Here is a 17,139-nt window from a genome sequence, read left to right as displayed (position 1 = left end):
CTACAAAAAAAAGGTAATAAAATCCAGTATGGTCACATGATGGCCTTCTTAACCACCATCACATCAATTGAGGGCTCAGTTATGGTCATAATTCGAGGATTATTTCTGCATTCTAGCTCTGCAAAGTATTCAGAAGCATCAGTTTTTGTAGCAAATGGCACAGAGCATGAAAAGGAAGGTTTAGAAAAACCGTATCTTTCTGACAGTTTTCATCAAAATTACTTATCTGGGCTGAAATTATTACAACCAACATTTTTAAAAATAAAATGTCAACCAAACATAGGGATGAAAAGAGAATTATGGAGTGGGTATTACAATAAAAGCTGATACAGTAATTTAATTATCACTTTTGAATCAATTAGCACGCTACCTTTCTTTTGTAAGGTAACATAAGGTAACCTTTACTTGTGTATTTATGCATAAATTCTGCTAGCGTTTCTAAGATAATGTCTGCTTTTAACAGACACAAATAGACAAAATGAGGTCATTAAACCTGTGAAAAAGCTTTCTAATTTTGCTTAATGTGTAATTTCCTTAAGTCTCAGCATCATTTTATTTTTCTGAATTGCATGGAACACCATTGTTTCAGAATGATCTCCTTTACTAAAAACTAATATTACGGAACTACTTCCTTTTGCCCATAAAAAAAATATGCAGGCTTAGAGAATTGAGATTGTTTATCACCCTCTGAGGCTTTTTCACATTTTACAAAACCTTAAAGTAACACAAATAAAATATCTTGATTCTGTCTAGCCATCTTTGTGGTGTTGACTGGCACCACTGTCAGATTATGCTCCTGCCAAGAATGTATTCAACATCTGTCAAAGTCCAAATACAAGATAAAGGATGCAGAATAGCTATGGACTACCTTGGAAGATGAGTCATGACAGTATTATCAATATAAGTGAAAGAAGACAAAAGGAGGAAGTAAAAAGGAATGATATGGTATTTACACCTACATATTTCCCCCCAGTTTGGTTAATGATTACAGTTTAAAAATGGCATATCCACAAGGAGTCTATGAGCAATAAATCTGGAGTAATAGACTTTCTTATAGTTAGAGGAAAAGTTTCTTACTTTTCTCCTTTATCCAATTTCCTGCTTCTTCCCTTCTACTCATACTTTGGTGAAATTCTGCACTGCCTCTTTTATGGGCCTACCTCATAAAACAACAACAATGAATGAAGACAATTATATTACTGATCTTCTGTTGTACAAAAGATAAACGATAACTCTTCATAGCCATGTTTATTTGCCCAAGTTGGTATTCCTCAGGTGATTTGAGACCAGCACTCCCTGAAATTTTCAGTCTTTCTCTAGAGAGCATAAGTTGGAGTGTTAATGAAAGCTCTTGGCTTCCTCACTGAAATATTGCATAATACAAGTAGTCGTTGACTTACAACAGTTCATTTAGTGACTGTTCAAAGTCAGAACCACAATGTAGTTCTATGGGTTAATGACATTTTTCTTTCTTTTTCTTTTTTAAACCCATACAAGCATAAACTTCTCTCTCCTTCTCCCTCTCCTTCCCTCTCTCTCTCTCTCTCTCACACACAGACACACACGCACATGCACACACAGTTTATTCCCGTAAGTGAATAATATTTTTTTTTCATTTTGTTGTAGCCATATACCTTTTCAAGTATTTCTAAACTTATTGACTTAGAACTACAGTATTTAATAATTGTATGCTGAGGCAAGCTTCAATTTACCTGCTTCATTAGGGATGTTGATTGATGAGAAGAAAGAGAACTGAGCATGTAATTCATGCAGAAGCCAATTTATTCTTCTAGTGTAGGACTGAACATTCAATTAGTTCAATTATTGATCTTCTTGGGGAATCACTATGAAGATTTATTTTGTCTGTGTGTATGTGTATATATAATGTGTGTCTGTGTGATATTCTCTTCTCTCTCTCTCTCTCTCTCTCTCTCTCTCTCTCCCTCCCTCCCTCCCTCTGTGTGTGTGTGTGTGTGTGTGTGTGTGTGTGTGTGTGTGTGTAACTTTACAAAGTTGATACCGACATTACTCTGGTCTTCATCTGCTGTACTCATAAAAGGAATGTGACAGTACATGTATTCTTTGGAATCTTATAAACCACTGGAAACCTATAGAAATTCCCAGTATTATGTTTAAAATCGTACATATTCCTTTCTCTTATTTTCCCCACAATAACAACCCTGTGAGTTGTACTGGGCTGAGAGAATGTGACTGGCCCAAAGTCACCCAGCCAGCTTTCATGCCTAAGGCAAGACTAGAACTCACAATCTCCTGTTTACTAGGCCAGTACCTCAACACTACACATAACTATTGTGGTTACGACCAGGGTTGACAGCAAAGCAGGTAAAAGTGTTATGGCAGGAATGTGCCATTCTTTGGTCAAGAATATAAAATAGCTTTGCTTCCTGCTAGGATCTCCAAACAAACTCAAATCCATTAACTGGTGGTAAAAACAAACAAGTTTATGAACTATAAATGGATTTTTGCTTCTTTCCCTATATTATCATTAAAACTAATAATTTGTTTGGATTCATAAATCACATTTACTTCAAAAGGAAAGCAAATATGTTCAGGACTTCTCTTAGAGAGGAGAATATAACTTAATACTGTATTAAAGCTCTGAGATTTTCTTAAAATTAGATCAAATCAGGGTAGGCTAAACTGTCCTTTACAAAATTGGACAAAAGACTAAATCACTTGGTTCTCTTAAAAAGCTTTTAAGGGAAAATAATATAAGATGTCCATATAAACGGTTTGTAATATTATTCCATCCTAAAAGCCATCAAGTATTTCTTACATAGATAAAAGGACATTCATTATGGAGCTGTAAATGAATGATGCTATTCTAAACTTTTATATACAAGTAAAATTCAAGTACATCACGATTGACACTTTCTACTAAGTTACAGTTGGATTCTTTGGATATATTTCTCATTACAACAACAACAACAAAACAAATAACCTATCTCCTGCCACCAATGAAAGCCATTCTTTTGGCGGCAACCAGAACACCCGAGATTTTGGGAGCAGACCTTAGCAAAAAAGACAAGCCCTAACGCAGAGGTAGGGTACTCCCAGTTTGGCCCAGTTCAGCCGAACTGGTAGTGGTCGAGTGGGAGGCTCCACCCACCTGCAGGACACTTCTGGGCATTTGCAGAAGCGTTGCACGCGCAAGCATGAGCAAACCGGTAGTAAACTGGTTAGCAACCCACCACTGTCCTAACCATAACTCTCACAACTGACCCCAAACTTCATTGTGTCTATTTATTGGCATTCACAAACATAGCACTGAGGTGCAGCCATCCTTTATTTTGTAGCAATGCAGATGTGGCTTATGTGGAACTAAGGGCAGCTTGGAAATAAAAATTATTCGGGAGGCTAGTGCTTTACTTGACAGTATGGCAACTTAATTTCATTTTGCTTACATTTTAAGTGGTATTCTAAACTTTCTTTACAAAAGGTTAAAAAAGAGAGAGTGGACAAACTTCAAGCATCACAGGGATCAACGTGACTGATTTCTTCCACAAGACATCTGCGTGTGATTTGTTATGATTTTCAGAGTTTTGTTTCTGCAAGGTCAACTATAAGGAAAAAACATATAAGCCAATGCATGATTATTTATTTCGCCCTACATTTTAAAAATATAGCTGAGGACTGATTTCAAAATGTCATGTTATATAAGGAAATGCCAGTCTGAATTTGTCCTCTAGTTACCTGCAAGTCATATATGATTTGGAAAATCACCATTGTTATCTAAACTAGATGTATCCAGTGTAGCTTAGCTTCCTCATAACAGCAAGTACCTGTTAAATGAGCTCCCATTTGTTGAGGTGTACTAGTATTGACATATTATATTTCCCTTTTTCTTAACTGCACATTGATGTATTTTGGAAGAAATCAGACACAAATATATAACAAACATCTAAATATCCATCTTCATTATTTATAGCCAAGAAGACATGTGTTTAGAGGGAAATAGTGTGTTAGAAATGTTGCTGGACAAAAAAATGGAAAGCAAAAATAAATGAAATTACCTTTATATGAAGGATTGTTCAAGATTCTTTTCTTTCATTTCTAACATACACTTTAGTTTTCTAATATTTCACTAACCTTTTAACTGTTGCTGACTTTGAATGTCTAGGAGAAATGAGGTAATAAAGCTCTACAAGCAATAACTATTTCACAATGTTTTTTTAAAGTCTTTCCACCAAAAGGACTAACTAAATGGTCTTTGTCACAGCAGTTGGCAGTTTGTAACAACCTGGTTCTAGCTCTCCAAGAATAATATGATTAATTATATTTATATTAAATTCTTACTGAAATAGATTTAAAAGGAATTTTATACTATACAGATCCACACCTTAGCTAAGATAGATGAACAGGGAGATGTTTCATGTAGACCTGAGCTATAATGCTTTATCTTTGGGATCTCAAATTGCATTTAGAAGTTTTCAAAGCAATAACAAAGACTAGGTGAGGATACGTGTAGGATTGATAAGAGTAGATACTGTTACTTAGTAAAATGAGAATCAGCTACTCTAGACTTAAGAATCTAGAATACATATGTATTTGTGTCTTGGGCTTTTAATTCTGTGTTATTTTTTTCTCCCCTTTTGTCATAATAGACTGCTTCTTGCTGATTTCTTTGCCTGGACTATTGAAGGTAAAACAATATTTAGGTATCATCTTTAGTTAAAACTTATCTGTTTCCAGATTTCTATTTCCAACCTTGCCAACCCCAGGTCTCAAGTCCTAACAGAAATGTGATGAGTCAAAGCACCTTTCCATACCGAGCACCACAAACCAACCAACCAACAAAGCAAGCTAACAGAATACAATGAATGTTATGGTAGATGTGAAACAAGAATTAATGACTCCTGGCATCAGATGCATATGAATTACACACAATGAATGGTGTGAAAGATGCCAGATGCTGCTGTAAGGCTAATAAGACATTGCAAAAATAAGAAGGCAAATAATTAGAGGCATTCAATAAGGATTAACAAATAATGTTGAACAACTTGTATCCAGCTATTTCCAAATCCCTATTATGGATGGCATTAATTGAAAAGAAACATCCCAATAGCCATTACTGAAGGAAGATACATCTCCTTTGAACAGAGACTGTGTCCATCTGATGGAGGAATAATAGTATTGCCCTCCCTACATAGTCCCCTCCCAAGAAGTGTTATTTTCATTCTTCACTAAATGTCATTCTGATTTGTTTTGCCTTAAGTTGTTATCAAATCAATCTGATTTTATTTTCTTGACCATCGTCAGGTACTGTTTTATAGTTTGTACAGTGTCCCGTAATATTTACTCTAACACTTTTTATATAATTGTAGAACAATTGTATTCTTCCTTTTTAATCCTAATTAATTGTGACTTTTATGTTTTATCTGATCCTCTATGACTTGGCAAGGCCCTAGAAGGCAGGTAATGAAAAGTCTGCAAGCAAACAACCAAACTCAAGAGAGTACCAAGGATTCCACTGAAAGGAAAAGCTAGCAATTGTCAAGATTTCTCGCCATCTCCCCACCACCACCACCACCACCACCACCACCACCACCACCAACTTAATTTTGAAATGGAAGTGATAGAAGATTCTTCTTGAGCATTCTTAGGTTATATTGTAATTGAGAAAGAAAGTTACAGAAAGAAAACCAAGGTCATCTGCAGATTTAAGAAGCAGCTAGCAAACAGTAATTTTATTTTATTCATTAATAAAAGGTATAAAGTTCTGTGCAGTTGCTGCAAAATAAGGATATTTCAAACATGAGGCGTACAATAAAGCCTTGAGGCTCTGTTCAGTTAAACAAAGCTTGCAGGGGTAGAATGCAGTTTTAGAGATATACATCATAAATGGCAAGTTAGCTTTTTAGTTATTCAATGAACCTGACTCTAAGATTAGGAAAACGGCTGTAAATCTAATTCTTATTTTCACATAGAGCAGTGTATCTCAATCTTGACAACTTTAAGATGTATATATTTCAACTGGTTTTCATCTTGCTTCATCCTAGATGAGGAATTCTAGGAAATGGGCCACACATCTTAAATCTGCCAAGGTTGAAAAAAACTGATATAGAGCATGACACATAGCAACAAAGTACCTGACAATAACAATAGGAATGGCACCTTAAAATATAAGGGCATATCATCTGACAGTTGTTTGCGGATCATTATTTTGTTCACAAGCTTAATAAGAATAAAACAGTGCAGCAAAATTCTTAACAGGAACCCAGACTCTGCATCTTTCCACTTTGTGCGGTAGGTCATACAGAATTTCTGAAGAAAAATACTGAAACTATTATCCGTAGCTCATGATTAAGCACTCCCTAATTTATAATAGCATTATAAAACTATTACTTTCCCACAAAGAGATTTAAAACTACCCCAACAAGTGAAAGGCATTGGTGAAAAATATGCCCAAACTCTTCAATTTTGAAATCCAAGGTAAGATGTTCTAATGAAGAAGTTTCATCTCAGCACCAGTCTTGCTCTTGCCTGTTGAAAGAAAATGAGGACTTGAAGAGCAAACTAGGAAACTGTGAGGATAAACACACAGCTTGTGAAGGAGAGCTGTGTGATCTGTGTGACCTATGAGAAAGAAAGCTCTGTGAACCATCCATGTCATGATCCTATATTATTTTCAGACATCAAAATGTCTGCATCATCCTTGAGTGAGAATCAGGACTTGAGGACTTACTCAGGAGAATTTTAAGCTACACATATCTTGGAAATAGAAAATTGCAGACACAACATAGCATGATACTTCAAAATCAAACACAATCAGTCCAGTAGCTGCCACACAACAGACTTTTCTGAGATGTTATGTTGTAATTACGTTGTCAGTTCATGGTTATAAAAAAAAGCTGTCCCAGTCCATATTTCCTAAGGCAAGATAAATGCCAAAACAGTCCTGATCCTGATGGATTTCTTAATGTTTCAGGACTTGCCTTGCAGCCAAAAAGTTGCTCATCACACATGGCAATTAACTTGGAGATAGCCTAAAAACCCCGACTGGCAAGTCGCTTGCCCTTTGCTGATATTGGAACGGAGTGGCTGTGTTCAGAGGCAATACTTAATTTGTAGTTTAGCAGATTTTGTAAAAATGAACCTAGCCAACTCCTCTGTTCATGCTTTTTTCCTCTCCCATTTCCTTTGGTTTGGCTACCCAGAGAAACTGTCATATACATTTTAAATGAATCACTATTTAGCATGTCATCTATATACCCACCACTTCAGTGATCAGTCTGTGGGACTAGGGCTGCAGACTGCTGTGCATGTTTACTGATAGATATAGCCTCTACAAGAAGAGTCTCTTCACAATTTTGCTGCAGCTAAAATCACTAAAGAAAGAAAATTAAAAATCCTTCTCACACCATTGCACCTATTTACCATTGTTATTCCAACTGATTTTCTGGAAACCCTCATTCCCTAAAGTCCCATGACTGTGAAGCTCTGCCAGTGTTGAAGCTAAAATATCAGTTTTGTTGCTATACTGATGGATCTTTATGTATTCTGGGGCATCTGATTTTGGGGGATGTTTTAGCAACATTACTCTCAGTGCAAGTGAATTTTCTCCAAATTTCTGACCATTAAGAATTGGGGGGAAAAACGACATGAAAATATTTCTTAAATATATATTCTATATATTTCCTCTTAGAAGTGTTTTTATTTTATTTTATTCATTTATTTGTCGAGCATTTTACTGATCCTTATTGTTCTTTGGGTCTGACTCTTATCTCTATAAATATAAATAAGCTACTCTGATTCTCTGGCAGCTAACATTCTACTTTTCTATTTTAAAAAAAAAAGATGGTAGAAGTTTGGTATTAGAAATTTTCTTTCTCATTATTCTAAAGTTTCCTACAATCCAAAACCTGCCTTCTTGGTTTTCTTGTTTCTTACTCTGCAAACTTTGTGATCTGACATTTCTTGATTGCATGACTTTACTACCCTACTAATTGGATTATGCTTTTATCAAGCCTCATTTTTCTTCTTCTACATGGATACATAACAATTCTGACTTGAACAGATATATAGTATAATTATTTTCACTGTAACTGAAACACTGCTCTAAATGCTTTATTAATACAATAGTCAAATGGCCATTTTCAAGTGATGTACAATATCTTCAAGTTTAATATACCATTCCAAAAGTTAAATTCATACACCTACTAAAACACTTATCAGCTATAGCAGTGTTAACAATTTTTGAAATGTTCTTCCTAATATTTTTTTAAAATATTCTGCTTCGCTGCTACAAGGGAGAAATATGCATGAATCAGGAAAATGATCACTGTTTACATTAAAAGAGTAAATTACTGGGGATTAGGTCATAAATCAAAAGGGGCTCACAATCTGAACCCCATGTCACATGCAGTACCATCAATGAGTTGGGCTTCCTTCCCAGAGCTCCTGCAAAATTTATCAACTATCAGAGGGAAAGTATGATATATGTGGGAAGTAATCGCATTAACTGTATATATTTCATTATAGTTTAATTTTAAAATGCATTTATTTTTTTGTCCTGGATGTGCCTGTCAGGGCTGTCAATGGATGGAAGATTTTTACTTAATTCTGTGCCGTCTTTCAATGGGCAGAAGGAACACCAAGAATAGAAACAAGCTAATGTTATTAATGGATGTTATAGAGCTAAAGATAATAGTAAATCTGTTTCCTCTTCTGAGATGATGCTACTGCAACACAGCATAAAACATTTAAATCTGATTGGGTAGAAATTTGGTTCTATCATTGTTACTCATTCAGAAACTGTCAAGGATCTGATAGGGTTATCAGTTTTAGAACACAAATGCAGATATAATTTATAGCCATTTTCATTCTTGTCTCATTGAGCAGCTCATAGTACCTACATCTTTGTTATGGCCCACTTGTTTGTTGAAGTGTTGCTCCAAGATGTCACTTGAAGGCCAAGTGTGGGTTTTATCCTGAAAATATTTCTATAGCACCATGATTAGCTTTGACATTAAGTGCTATGTGAATCCATGATTTGCACATCAGAACTGATGTCTTGTTTTCTAAAATTGTGAAGGTTCTTGAAGGTACATTCTTTTTCCAGCTGTGGCCAATCGGATGCCCCAGGAAAACTCACAAATAGGACAAAATGACAATATCTGTCATATCTGATTTATCCCCAGCAAAATCAAAATTCTTTCTCTCTCTCAATCTCTCTCTTTGGACATTGGGCTTCCAGCAATTATGACAAATTTACTTCCATGTAATCTTTCAGAAAGTATTAACATCACTAGTTCATTGGCAAATGATGACAAGTTAATTTCATGAGTATCATTTTAAATGTTTATCTGAAAACGTCCCCCAACCTATAGTTCTAAATTTCATTCTAAGGCATACGTATTTATTTGTCTACAGTAGACCCAATGATAGTCAATTTTCTGTATAGCCATGATTATGGCTTCAAGGCTTGGGATTGCAGGCATGAAATGAGTAGAAAAGTAGCTTTCCCCCAAAAAAGCTTTGCCTATGTTCCAGGAACAAAAGGTAAGGTAAGCCAGGAACAATGAAAACTGTGTGTGCATATATTTTCCCCCCTATTCTAATTATTTTTATGGAACATGTATAATTCTTTTTCAACATAATGCAATATCTTGATTACAATATAGGATTAAATTTTATTCCTTATTTCCGCAGCCTTTCTTGCAGTTTCTAGTTTCCCAATAATTTCCCAAAGTCTCAGTATAGGAGGAAATACAAGACTGATTCCCAGCTTGACCTTAAACACACTAATGATAATCCAGTAAATCAGCCAAGCATATAAATAACATTAACAATGCACTGAGTATGTTCAGATTGTTTCATCAGTAACAATGGAAGCATCGGAGACCCTACATCAAAATCTATTTCACTGCCATCAAATATCTATTTAAGATTTAAAGGGACATGTAAGCAATAGTTGAATATTTACCAAGTCTAATTCAAGTCAGTTCATGAAATAGCTCCAAAAGTTGTTCTCAAGGCAGTTGTTTTATAGCAGCTAGATAGCAAGATTCTTATTTTATACATAGAGATAAACTCCACTGGACACTGGGTTTATCCAATATTCTAAGCCATGGTTTCCTTCATGATTTGTGACTAAGCCGGGTTCACATTGTGCTAGAGTAGACCATAAGCATAATCTCTAAACCACAATGCTGGGTACATACAGTATAATACACTAAACCAAAGTCATATTATGTCTTAAGATATTGCATAAACCAAATATATAAGACTTACTCATAACTAGACATGCATTAACTTATGTAATGTGTACCAGTATGTCTCTAATTTAAAATGTGTTTTTCCCATAGTCCATTATGTGGCCTTTACAAGCCATTATCTGAGAATCATGTTTTCTTTGCAGTAATAATATTGTTTTACTCCTTGACTTTTTAAAGTAAGATTGAGTTTCCAGGACACAGCATTATAGCGGTGTTCAAATATGCCAAGTTTTGGTTCACACATAATTGTACTTTGCATCTGCCATTGGCATCCTTACATTCTGGCCCTCAAATCTTTACAATTCTCAAAAACCGCAGAAACAGAAGCCTGAAAAGTTATTAGGAATTCAGCCAAAACAAAATAGTCAAAGCCTAATTGTTTATGAATTTTTTCCCCTCAATTAAACTAAAAAGAATTATGTGTTTCTTCCAATGATTAAAGAGAACTTCTCTTATACACAGAAGCATTTACAATGAATCAAAGTAACATCAAGATGACATATAGAGAAGGGTGGCATATAAATCCAAATAAACTAAACACAACATATTTGTGCCCGATTTCTAATGCAAGTATGTAAGTTGTGGGTTTCACGTTCTGATGTACATTTTCACACTTGTTCTCCTTGCCATTTCATGGGCTGTATGGATAAATATCTACATAATTACCACCCAACCAGCTAAGCCTATTAATTAGCCAATAAGAGATTCAATGAAAGAAATGGTCCAATCCTGAAGTATATTCACTACCAAAAGAGATTCACCTGTTTGGGTCCCACTTGGGTAGCATTGATCATCATTGATCACTGATCGCCATTGATGGTGCAGTGGTTAAAATGCAGTATTGCTGGCTAACTCTGCCCACAGTCTGGAATTTGATCCTGACAGGCTCAAGGTTAATTCAGCCTTCCATCCTTATGAGGATGCAGATTGTTTGAGGCCATGTGCTGACATTGTAAACTGCCCAGAGTGTGCTGTAAAGCACTATGGGGCGGTATATAATTCTAAGTGCTATTGCTATTACTATTGTCACCAACACTTGCACGCAACAATCCTACTGTACCTGTGGTGCCTGTATTTATGCCTAATTTTTAAAGCCTAACTTTTCTAATCTTTAATATACCTTTTTATCAGCCTGTTATTTGTGCTATCCTTATACGAGGCAGTAAATGTGCTAATCAAATTACTTTTCATTTTTCAAATATGTGATCCTGAGGGTGTCTATTCACAAAATCCGCAATGTTAATTAAAATGGTTGATTGTCCACTATTCCCCACTTTAGAGGACTTATTTACCACTTTGTTGAACTGTAGTCCATAATTTTCTTTGTGCTTGATATGTTCTTTTTCCACATTTAATATGAAATTTGAAAAAAAAAAAGTATATGACCCATACAGCAAATTATGGACGAGAGTTCAACAAACTGGGAAATATTGGTAAGTCCTTTTAAATATATTTAAAACAAAGTGATGAAATCAAATGGTGAGAAATAGCAAAATTCCCTTCCAATGTAGATACAGACAAGTTCCAACAGGTTTAGTTGGTGCTCTATTACCTTAGGAGCACCATTTAAAATCCTTAACCACAGAAACTTGACACATGTACTGAATGTTTTTGACAATAACATAGTTTCTGAACATCAAAATACACAATGTAAAACTAAGCAGAAATGTTTAGTAATATTGAACTGGTTCTTAACATTTAACCACTTCTAAGGCAGAGGGCAACTGCTTCCAAAAATCAGGTGTCTAAGTACAATGATGAAATCATATGGATTATTTTTACTCAATTTGGATAATAAATCAGAATGAAGATGGCAAAGCATGAGACAAAAGAACTGATGCTGTCAATGAGTGGGAAAAATGTGGAAATCCTATTGTGTATATTCAACAATTATCTGTGGAAAAGAGCACTTTTCAAGGTTATTACTATGAATCTTGTCTCTAATCAGACCTGTCACGTCCACAGTTGCATTGCCAGTCTCAGAAGAATAGGAGTATGTTGCACATAAAAAGCTATTCCTTAACATTTAAATTAATTTAATCAAATGTTAATTTAACATTTAATCAAAATCAGTCCCTATAAATTAGAATGTCACAAGTTTAAGGATTGCTATGAGCTATTCCAATAAAGAAGCTAGAAAAACAGACTGTGTTTTAAAAGTGTTTTAACGTTATGGACATGCCTTAATACATAGTTGCTGTGCCCAGGGAATAATTAATATTGATATGATTGCAGCAATCAAAGTAATGTGCCATAGGTTAATCAATCATACCAGCTCCTTTGGTATGGTATAAAGATTTTTTTTAAAAAAAAGTCTTGGAAGTCACTACCTCTCACTGAATAAGTTTTCTGACATGGGGGAGGGAAAGGATGCTTACAGTTTAGATTTTATGATGGAAATTAAGACTGGAACGAGCAGGAAGAGGGGGAAGAGTGTACTGTTAATGGAGAAACAGCAGTCCAGTCTCTGCACTATATACCAGTGCCAAGAAGAAGCTTCCTAAAAGCAAGTATATCTGTACATCATATGCTGAACAAGAAAAAAATATATTCCAAATTCACTGAAAGATGGGAAGAGTTTCTACATGCTGGGTAAAGAATATAGATAACCATTTCATCAGAAGCCACTTCAGGAAGCAGAAGATATACATCATTTGTCTGGAAGGGGGGAAGCTTTTTGGCTTTATTATTCAGTGGGGATATTAAATGAAGTGTCTTAGCTGTTTGGAAGAATTTTGCATCAAAGATATATTTTGGAAAGTGCCAAGCCAGAGAGGAATAGTAAAAAGAAGTAAAGTACGATATTAAATGCAATAAATCATCTAATGCCTAGAATATATATTTAGCTTCTTCCCTGTATAGACAGGTGGCTGTTCCATCTCATAAAGCCACTGAAAATGTTATAGAACAAAAGTGCTCTTCACCGAAATTAGCTCTTCCATCAGGAGATTTCAGGAAGCAAGCAAGCGTGATATTTGATCACAGCTGGCATCTTTTTTCCCCCAAGAGCCTGGGACCTTCGTCACATCTCTCTTATCCCTTTCCTCTAATACCAGCTGACAACGACGTTGGATATGGAGAAGATCTATGCCGGAAAATCCACCTTTTAAAAGTTACGCTACAAGCTCAACAGGGCTACTTGACCCTGATGAAGTTGCTCCTCGGGAAGGTGAAAAATGGAGAAGTAAGCAGAGGGACTCTTCCCCAACCAATACCAAACATACGTCAACCTCGGAGGATTTCACCAGGAGAGCAGAGAGGAGTCTTTCCCACCACAGCCCAGTAAAGTTAACGCGTGGCTCAGATTCTTCGTTCCAGTTTGTTTTAAAAGCTTATGGCAGGACGTGAAAGTTCTTTTTTGGGAGCATTCCGAGAAGCACACTCGGTTCTTTCCCTGCCCAACACTCCTTCTCTCAGAAAAGTGCTGCATTCCTTAAAGGAAGCTTCGGAAACGACAGTGGTTTACTTTGGAAACCCTGACGTTCAGGCAACAGCATCCTTTCTACTTGCTCGGAAGCGGGTGGGAAGTTGCAAGAAGGTTTCCTCGCAAATTCCACCCCGGATCCCCTTGCCTCTTGCCAACCTTCTGGGTTTCGCAGAGAAGCAGCAGAAACCAGGAGAGAAGTTTCAGAGGGCAGAGATCTGGCGGTGCCGCATTTCCAAGAGCCAAGTACAAAGTTGAGCAAGGATGCTCCGGAGGGAACCCTGGGAATGGCCAAGCCAACTCTCGCTTTGGAGGCAGCCCCCTCGATCCGAGGAGGTCGGTGGGCAGATCTGAGGCGAGACAGAATGTCCGAAGGGGATGGTCTGATTCCGAATGGTCTGTTAATAAGATTGTCCACTTCCCCCCAAGACTCACTCCTAAGCCAAAAATAAAAAAAATAAAAAAGAGCCCAGGGACTGGGGAGAAACCTTATTTAGAACCCGCTCAGAAGACCTGAAGGAGAAAACAACCGGGTTCCGGATCTAGAAGCCTCGATACGGATGCACCCACGGATACTTACAGTTCGTAGGAACTGTATCTCGTCTTCTCCTCCTTCGCCCCCTTCAGCCATGGCTCTGGAAGTGGGGGGGGGGGCGCGCTCTGCTCAGCCTTCGATCGCCTCTTCAGCGGCAGCTCGCAGGCTCACCTCAGCTCCTTTTCCCGATTGGCATTAGCATCTAGTTAAATCCTTAGCCATATAGGGAGCCCCGCCAACTCCACTGCACTGCAGACTGTCAGTCAACCCCCTCAGCGCCAGAACCAAAGGAGCTGCTTCCCCCAATTTCACAGCAAGCTAAACCCCCCCCCCGCTTCCGCCTTGGCCCCTTCCCTAGGGAGAAACCGATCAGGAAGGCATTACAGGAAGCCCTCCCTGCATTTCCAAGGGTCTCCCCCCCCCCCCCCCTTTGAAAGGTCTCTCAATAGCGCAATCAAGGGGAAACGGCAGCGAAAAGCGAAGCTCTCCCTCCCGCTTTGCTTGGTGGCTTCAAATGTCTGCCTCCTCCCGGTGTTAGAAAAAAAAAAGAAAAGAAAAGAAAAAAAGTATCGCAATCAGCAACTCTTCCCTTATTGATGAATATTTTAGAGGATTGAAATACGGACTGTCATCAGCCTAGGAGAATGATTATTTTAGCAGCAGGTTTCAGGCATGTGTGCAAAATTATCTATTTATCTAAAACAGAAGCAGCAGCAATTCTGTCTGAGATACAATTTCATTCTCTAAAGCAGTGGTTCTCAACCTGTGGGTCGGGACCCCTTTGGGGGTCGAACGACCCTTTCACAGGGGTCGGCTAAGACTATTGGAAAACACATATTTTTGATGGTCTTAGGAACCGAGACACCAATTTTATGGTTGGGGGTCACCACAACATGAGGAACTGTATTAAAGGGTGGCGGCATTGGGAAGGCTGAGAACCACTGCTCTAAAGGAACTGTGTGTGACTGTTAAATAAGCTACAATTTCCACAAAGCAATTGCTATGAAGCCCGATCGACCTCGGAATCTATGCTAGTCTATAATTACAAACATGGGTACTAGAGTCCTATCCTATGTATGTGTAAGAGGGTGCAAGTTCTGCTAACTCAGTGGAATTTATGTCTCAGTACAACTGATTAATTTATTTCCCCCCTACACCTCCAGTCTTCGGCTTCTGAAGTTTTGTAGCAAGAGTGAACCAAAGATATTCTTAAAACCCACAACATACACTTTCCCAAAAGTCATCAAAACGGAAACCAAAAATATTACCTTGAAAAAAGGAAATAAAGAATGCTTGAAAACAGAAGAAAGGTTACAGAATATGATATTCCAGCACCATTGCCACATGCTCAACTTTGAAGAGTTTCCCAAAAAGCTTGCATGTGCTTAAACTTCATTGCATATCCTCCTTGCCCCATCAGAAGGGTTGTGTCCATTTGCTTGTCCATTCAGTGTTTGTACTGCTTGTGTCAATACACTTCTGCTTGTGTCTCACAGTCAGGTAGAGCTGGACAAGAGCAAGTACTTTTGTTGCTCTGAAAATAGAGCTTTTCCCCTTAAGGCCACACAGGATGCCCCATTGAAGTCAATGCAACAAGCATAAATGCATATAAAAGATATGGCCTCATTGTAATGGCACTTTCTGTGGTGCTCTGTATGCTCCTTCCATCTGACCACTCCATTTGATCTTTCAGTGTTCTGCCCATCATTCATCCTTGTATTGACAGCATGGCCGGAGAGTTGATCCCTGGAAGGGCTGCCTTGGTCAAGGGCAGCTGTTCTCCCAGGTGCTCCAGTGATGCAGCACTTTGAATGTCAGTCATGAGTCACTTCCCATCACAATGCAAATGTCTCTCTAAGAGGAAGTGTGATCAAATCACACAGCGACCCAGAAAGGAGCATTCCAAGTATTTTCCTCCATTTTTCTTTTCCTGAAGCTCAGCAATGGGTTCAAAGAATGGGATTCCTCTGATGTATGAAAGATATTGTCAGATATTTTGTCCTAATCAACACCCCCCACCACCACCACTCCAAACAGTTGTGAATAGAGAGATATTGCATTCCATACTACTTTAGGAAACCACTGACCACATGAATGCATTTTGGACACTTGGGCAACCAGTCCACATTTACAGCTGTTTGCACAGTCCTGTGGTCAGGTGACTGCAATTTATGATGTTTTTGCCAGATATTGGCATTTACTTCCAGTTTTTGGCAGAAAAAAAAAACCATAGCAAGCAATGGGTTTGCAATACCCACAAGATTTGCTTTACAATCATGGCATTACTTTATGACCAACTTGTTTGCTGTATGGTCACATCTGCGTAATGACTATATTGCAAAATTGGGCACAGATACATGGTGGTCATTTTATGATCAGCATGAGTTACAACCAAATCTGAGGGCTCAATTACAAACATAAGTTGAGGATGTGAGTGTTGAAACACACAATCCTAGCCAAATGGCTGGTTGCTGGAGTTTTTATGCACCCATGTTAAAAGTAGCTGGCTGTTGCTAAGCCAACCACATATATATTTCCCTGTTTTGGGTTCTTAAGTTCCTTCTTTCACACAGCTGCTGCAGGGGTTTATTTTCTACCTTTTCATGTGCTGTGCTGTGCATTAGAATGACTGCAATAAAGACATTAATTGAGTGGCATTGAAGTATACCTGACTTGCCGCATAATATTGATCCAGATGATAGAAAAAAATTGGGCCATCTCAGAGTAAGCATTATATATACAAATGAGGGAGATTAGAGAATAGAACAGAGGTAGGAACTATGGCCCCTTTATGACTTGTGGGCTTCAACTCCCAGATTTCCTGGCTGGATGAAGAATTCTGGGAGTTGAAGTTCACAAGTCATAAAGGGGCCATAGTTCCCCACCCCTGAAATAGAACAAGGTAAGAATGGAAAGGCCTGCATAAGGGGAATAGATTACTC

At 37.6% G+C, this 17,139-nt stretch overlaps 1 protein-coding gene across 1 annotated transcript in view; it reads right to left on the bottom strand.

The window, feature by feature from the left end:
* Nucleotides 1-14,374, bottom strand: part of RYR3 (ryanodine receptor 3) — a 334,068-nt gene extending 319,694 nt beyond the window's left edge. The window contains exon 1 of the mRNA XM_081937281.1: nt 14,243-14,374. Within this exon, the coding sequence (XP_081793407.1) occupies nt 14,243-14,293 (51 nt within the window). The 5' untranslated portion in view covers nt 14,294-14,374. The remainder of the gene's footprint in view (nt 1-14,242) is intronic.
* Between the last annotated feature and the right edge of the window lie 2,765 nt (nt 14,375-17,139).

This window comes from Natrix helvetica, assembly GCF_964273705.1.
Source record: "Natrix helvetica genome assembly, chromosome: 1".
NCBI classification, from domain to species: Eukaryota; Metazoa; Chordata; class Lepidosauria; order Squamata; family Natricidae; genus Natrix; species Natrix helvetica.
This window is presented reverse-complemented; position numbering and strand designations above follow the sequence as displayed.